General features: G+C 48.3%; 1 protein-coding gene across 1 annotated transcript in view; it reads right to left on the bottom strand.

Annotated features, from left to right (window-relative positions):
* Window positions 1-6,998, bottom strand: part of LOC139606650 (butyrophilin-like protein 2) — an 8,834-nt gene continuing 1,836 nt past the window's right edge. Inside the window, exons 2-8 of the mRNA XM_071458910.1 lie at window positions 6,623-6,964; window positions 6,389-6,508; window positions 4,535-4,639; window positions 3,403-3,465; window positions 3,203-3,304; window positions 1,396-1,770; window positions 1-281 (exon numbers count right to left, since the gene is read on the bottom strand). Of these exons, the coding sequence (XP_071315011.1) occupies window positions 1-281; window positions 1,396-1,770; window positions 3,203-3,304; window positions 3,403-3,465; window positions 4,535-4,639; window positions 6,389-6,508; window positions 6,623-6,964 (1,388 nt within the window). The remainder of the gene's footprint in view (window positions 282-1,395; window positions 1,771-3,202; window positions 3,305-3,402; window positions 3,466-4,534; window positions 4,640-6,388; window positions 6,509-6,622; window positions 6,965-6,998) is intronic.

Raw genomic sequence — 6,998 nt, 5'->3', positions numbered from 1 at the left:
TCACACGCAGCAGCAGCCTGTGACGGACAGCAGTGAGGGTGAGACGCCGGCGTCCTCCTGCACGTCCACATGGACGTTACAGGTAGAAGACTTTGTCCAAGACGTCAGTGAGACATGAAGTTCAACAGCGTGGACGCCACTGGTCCAGCTTTTAATGATCTGAACCTGTTCACCTGGTCCCAGGACGGTCAGACCGGTCTTCACCGAGGCTCCGCCCACCTCTGGAAGGTGACACGCTTCTGTCTGAAAGGTCTGCTCTGAGGCCTGAGGTCTACAGCTTCCTGCAGAGTGAGACCAGCACCTTGGTGATCTGAGAGGGATCAAAGTGAACCAGAGGCTGGATTCACAGGAGAACCTCAGTCTGACCACAGTTTGATGGTGGAACAGTCTGACGGCCTCCACCATCAACGCTCAGCAGTCACTGGTCGTCCTGGATGATGTCACACAGCTCAGTGAAGTGAGAGGCTGTTCCCTGTGACTTTAACCTGAAAATGTAGCCTCACTGTCATTGGTCAAGGACCAGGAAGTGACAGACTGGAGTAGTTTCACTTTACTGTCAGTGCTGTAGAACACACACACACACACACACACACACACACACACACACACGCACGCACACACACACACACAGAAACAAACACACACGCACGCACGCACACACACACACACATGCACACACACACACACACACACTCACACAGAAACAAACACACACACACACACACACACACTCACTCACACACACACACACACACTCACACACACACACACACACCTGTGATGATGAATCTTCTCATTAATCCTTGCAGAACCATAATGACGCCACAGGAAACAACCAGGAGAACCAGGAGAACCCAGAATTGAACCAGGTGAGAGAACGGTTCTGTGGACAAGATAAACATCATCATCAACAACAACATGACCTTTACATGACCCCTGTGACCCTGCTCCTGAACCCCTGTTAATTCAGGTCAGGTCTGATGCTCCAGATGTTCCAGATGGGTATCAGAGATACTAACAGATGTGTTCGCTGCAAGAATGACGCACCAGGTAACTAACTGCTGCTTTTAGCCGCTGCAAATTCTGGCAGAGGATTTGTGAAGACCTATCGCCCCCCCCCCCGGACATCCCATCCCTGCCCCCCCCTCACTTTGCCTGCTCGGTGACCTCACTAACATTAATATGGACACAAACAAATGTCACATGCTCCCCACAGTCCTAACCACGGCCAAGAAAACAATCCTCCTGAACAGGAAGTCACAAGAGAACTGAAACATAACGCAGCTTGTTCTAGTTCTGATCATTTCATTAATGTCTAATATTTTATTAGCTCAGAAGGTATCTACATCATTGACCTCTGACCTCTGACCTGTACCTACAGCTCCGACCTCTGACCTGTCCCCACTGTAGGTGTTAGAGTTTGTGGCTGACCTTTAACCTGCAGCTGTATGTCTCTCAGTCTCCGCTCATTTCCAAACGCTGTGACGGTGCAGGTGTAGTTGCCGCTGTCAGAGAGGTGGAGTTTCCTCAGAGTGAGGCTGAGGTCTCCAGTGGTCAGAGCGTCAGTCCTCATCGAGGTTCGGCTGCTGTAAACCTGGTTCTGGTCTCTGAGGTCGTCACCGAGCCGGTTTATCTGGTGGACGGTTGAGGGACTGAGATCGTCGCGGCTCCACGTCACTGTGGGGTTCCGAGGTACACGAGAGTCCTCACAGGGCAGCGGGACCGACTCCCTCCCCCCGTAGACCTCCACAGTGTCTCCGTGCTGAGAAACTGAGGACACAGAGACAGTGACATCATCAGTGACGTCCCGGTGTCCACAGAGTGAACTGCAGGTCACGTGACCCCCGGTCGTGACGCTGAGGTCAGATAAGAACTGAGCTGCACCTGTTGTTCAGTGTTTTTAACTTCAGGTCACAAATCAGTGACAACACCTGCTCCTCACGTTCAGTGTCCCCTGGAGACACTTCCTTTGTGTTGTCAACGTTCACAGCTCCAGTGTTGTCAGACTGAGGAAGGTGTTTCTGAATGTGTTTGTGTTCAGTCTGTTTGCATGTGTTTTCTAAGTGGCAGTGTGTTGGAATTATTATACATAAAAGTTATCTTACATTTGCTTACACTGTTTAAGAGTTATACATATGCCTGTGTGTGTGTGACTATGTAGAATGTTGTGCAAGCTGTCTTTCAGATTCATCAGGAGGACTCACATGCAGAGTCAAGGACGGGGCACAGAGTGAAACTACACTGAAGAGATAAACATGAAACTCCTTTAATTAGAGCAGAGGGATGTACTGAGAAACTATGCAACTGATAGAATAGCACGGTCTTAGACCTTGAACACACCTGCTAGAATAGAAAGCATTCTCATAACGTTTTTCAGATAAGGAGTGCAGCCTGTGTTTTCCCCATCCTAGGGACCACCCTAAGGAAATAAAAAAGAGGAGACGGCAAGATGTACTCAGAGCGGGTTGGAGAGTGTAACTGAGTACATCTCTGTCCGTTCTCCTCGCGAGTAAAAAGAGCTCTAACTCTGTGTCTTCTCTCTTTGTATTTTAATAATGTTTTGGGATGTTTAAACCTGACACAGTGTTTTGGGCTCTCAGGGCCACCGTACTCCTGTGGCCCCTGGTGCAGTCTCTCCTACCACCTGGTGTCTTCACACAGGAGTCTGGTCTTCCACCTGCAGCTTTTATTGATGCTGAATCACTGATTTCTGCATCAGAGGAGTCAGACTAGAAGCTTCACTCATGTTGCTGCAGAGCTCTGAGGTCGCCCTCACATCAGCTGATCTGCGTCAGCCACCTCACCTCACCGTCTCACTGATGCACGTGTTTGCTTCAAGGTGACCTGGATCATGGGGTCACGTTCCTACAGGTGTGACCGTCTCTGTTACTCTGACACCAACACTGATGTGTGAGCAGCTGCTGTGTTCACTGACGCTCAGGTCAAAGGTCAAACGTCAGAGCTGTACATACTGCTTGAGGAGTTATTGTGCTCATAAGGCCAAAACCATGTTTTGTGAGGTCATCATGACGTTGACCTTTGACCTTGAGCTCAACAGTGTGGCCCAGAGCTGACACAGATCTGACTGAGGTCCATGTTGATGGAGTAACAAGTTCTCACACACACACACACACACACACACACACACACACACACACACACACACACACACACACACACACACACACACACACACACACACCTTCTTTGCTCTTAATCTCGTTGTCCATGACGACACTGAGAACAACAACAACCAGCAGAACCAGGACAGCTGTGAGAACCTTGACCGCGACGAGAAGAGGACCTGTAGTCGACACAAACAACAACATGAGATTCAAATATGAATGAAACTTTACGATCAACACACACACACACACACACACACACACACACACTACATACCTCTTGATTTCAGTAAGTCAGACAGAAACTTCTTGTGGCTCATACGACTTTGTCGTAGTCGTTCTGTAGTCGACACAAACAACAACATGAGATTCAAATATTACAAGAGAACTTTAAAACAACATATTTCCTCAGTCTCCTTCTCTGACCTTTGACCTCTCACCTGAGTCTCCTGCTCTGACCTTTGACCTCTGCACCAAAACTCCTCACTGTTTAGTTCTGGAGGTTTGGTGCAGACTGGAGCAGACTGTCTGATCAGAGCTTTGAGAAGCTGCTGTCAGATACAATCATTACTAATCAATAACATTCATTAATAATCAATAATCATTATTCACCTCTGAACATCAGGCCCTGGTTTAATATGTCGGGGCTGAAATAACAAACAGGAAGCTGCAGTATCATCCTGAATGTGCAATGTTTCATGTTTTTGTGAAGTGAAAGTAATTTAGTAATATAATGAGTAATGTAACTAATTACTTTGGATGTGAAGTGATAAGTAAAGTAATCTGATTACTTTTAAAGGCGTAAGAGGTAATCTATTACTCTCCCTGAGTAACTGGTCCATCACTGGTCCTGCTACCCCTGGTTTTACTCCTGGTTCCTTGTGTAAATGTGGAAGCTATGAATCACTGCTGACTGTGCTGGTCATAACAGAGAACCCTGAACCTTGAAGTAAACAAATACTGAAGAGTGAATATACAGCTCCTTGGTCTTCCTCAGCCATCCTGTCAGCTGACACCAGGTGACCTGAGGCTGGACTCATCTGATTGGACAAACCCAGTGAATGTACGGCCCATGTCTCCAGCTCAGAGCGAATGCAGTGAGACAGCAGAGCTCCTCTCATCAGGTGCAGCTGTATGATGTTATTGATCTGATCATCAGAACAGAACAGATGATCTGCTTCTTTACTGGTTTCATGAACAACAGGATCAGAACGAACTGAACTAGTTTCTACAGCAGCAGAGTCACTGTCAGTAAACGACAGAATCTCTCTGAAGACTGAAATGTCAGTGAAGCGAATAATATTCATGACATGAAGCTGAATGAAGATCAGTGTGAGTGTGTCACACACACACTCACACACACACACACACCCACACTCACACACACACACACTCACACACACACTTACCCTCGGTGCTCTTCATCCCTTGATACACACTGACTCCACAGACAGTAACAGATGTCAGGAGAAACAGGACGGCAGTGAGAGTCCAGGGCCAGAGTGGGGGAGGGGCTGTGGCAACACAAACAACAACAAGACAACAAATAAACAAAGTCCGGTGATGAGGAGAGTCTGACCTCTGACCTCTGACCTCCGACCTGAGTCTCGAGAGGTGTGAAGAAACAGATTCCGTCAGTCAAATTGATCATGTGATTATTGATCGAAGGGGGCGGGTCCTGAAGCCCAGCGTTTTTAGATGGATCAGCTCTGACGTCATCGGTTCCACCAGAGAAATGAAGAAAACACACTTCCTGTTTCTCACTGTGACGGAACAGTTCTCTGACACGTTCTCCAACTGTTCCTGACGAAGACGTCTGATTATCATGGATCCTCCACACAGGAGAGACCTGTCTGTCTGACTGTCTGTCTGACTGAGAGAGAGAGAGAGAGAGACCTGTCTGTCTGACTGTCTGTCTGACAGAGAGAGAGAGAGAGAGAGAGACCTGTCTGTCTGACAGAGAGAGAGAGAGAGAGAGAGAGAGAGAGACCTGTCTGTCTGACTGCCTGTCTGACAGAGAGAGAGAGAGAGACCTGTCTGTCTGTCTGTCTGACAGAGAGAGAGAGAGAGAGAGAGACCTGTCTGTTTGACAGAGAGAGAGAGAGAGAGAGAGACCTGTCTGTCTGACTGCCTGTCTGACAGAGAGAGAGAGAGAGACCTGTCTGTCTATCTGTCTGTCTGACAGAGAGAGAGAATGAAGCTGAACCTGTCTGAACAGTGATGGATTTAAATCTGATCTCCTGCTGCACTGACACTCACACACACACACTCACACACTCACACACACACACTCACACACACTCACACACACACACTCACACACATCCTTGTGAGGACACACATTGACATAATGCATTCCCTAGCCCCTTACCCTAACCTTAACCATCACACCTGAGTGCCTAACCTTAACCCTGACCCTGACCCTAACCTTAACCTAAACCTAATTCTAACCATAACTCTGAAACCAAGTCTTAACCCTCAACATGTGATTTGAAGGTGTCTAAAAAAGTGAGGACCGGCCAAAATGTCCTCACTTTCCCAAAATGTCCTCACTCTGTTAGTAAAATACTTTTTTTGGTCCTTACTATGTAGCAAGTACAAGTACACACACACACACACACACACACACTCACACTCACACACACACACTTACCCTCGCTGCTCTTCATCCCTTGATACACACTGACTCCACAGACAGTAACAGACGTCAGGAGAAACAGGACGGCAGTGAGAGTCCAGGGCCAGAGTGGGGGAGGGGCTGTGGGCAACACAAACAACAAGACAACAAATAAACAAAAATAAACACAACAAAGTGAAACTTTAAAACAACACATTTCTGATCAATTCACAACAAACTGAGTCCACCTCTGCTCTGACCTCTGACCTCTGACCTCTGCAGGAAGTCCAACCTGTGCTGACCTGAGGTCAGTGTGGAGGATGATCAGAGTTTCTCAGAGCTGGTTACTGAAGTCAAACATCACAGGTGTAAACCCTGTTCTAACACAACAGGGGTTAAAGGAGGACACACACTCAGGTCCCCAGACCTCCAGCTGAGGGGCCACACAGCAAAGGGCCAAGTCAGGATCAGGGACCTGTTTCTGTTTCTGAGCAGCTGCTACAAACCCAGAGTCCAGAGCCCACACAGATCTGAGGAGTGTTCATGTTGATGTTCTCACACACACACACACACACACACACACACACACACACACACACACACACACACACACACACACACACACACACACACACACACACCATACCTTCCATGTTCTTCTTCTCTTTTCTCAGTGTGACACAGACGACAACAACAACAGCCAGCAGAACCAGCAGAACCAGCAGAACCAGGACGGCTACGAGAATCCAGCTCCAGTCTGGAGGCTCTGTAGTCCACACAAACAACAACATGAAATACAACAATAAAATAATAAAATCCAATAAAAATGAAAGAAATCACAACAAGCATAGTCCTTGACATCTGACTTGTATCTACTGACCTTTGACCTGCAGTGGTACTTCTCCTCGGCTCACTTCTAGCCCCCCGTCTCTGACGCTGCAGGTGTAGGTGCTGCTGTCCCTGGTGGTGGGTTCTCTCAGAGTGAGGCTGAGGTCTCCGGTCTCCAGAGCGTCCGTCCTCATCGACGTCCGGCCGCTGTAGCGCTGGTTCTGGTCTTTGAGCTGGTCCCCGTCCAGCTGACGCTGGTGGACGGTTGAAGGTCTGAGGTCGGAGCGGCTCCACACCACCGAGGGCTCCAACAGTCTAAAGGCGGGAGACTGACAGGCCAGCAGGACAAAGTCTGTCCCCTCATACAGCTCCACGGCTGAGGCATGCTGGGAAACTGAGGACACAGACACAACATCACTCCTCCGTCC

The sequence above is a fragment of the Trachinotus anak genome, unplaced genomic scaffold, assembly GCF_046630095.1.
Source record: "Trachinotus anak isolate AG129_WGS33_773 ecotype Australia unplaced genomic scaffold, CSIRO_AGI_Tana_v1 ptg000023l, whole genome shotgun sequence".
Classification (NCBI taxonomy): domain Eukaryota; kingdom Metazoa; phylum Chordata; class Actinopteri; order Carangiformes; family Carangidae; genus Trachinotus; species Trachinotus anak.
Note: the sequence above shows the minus strand (reverse complement) of the source record. Positions and strands in the feature narration are given on the sequence as shown.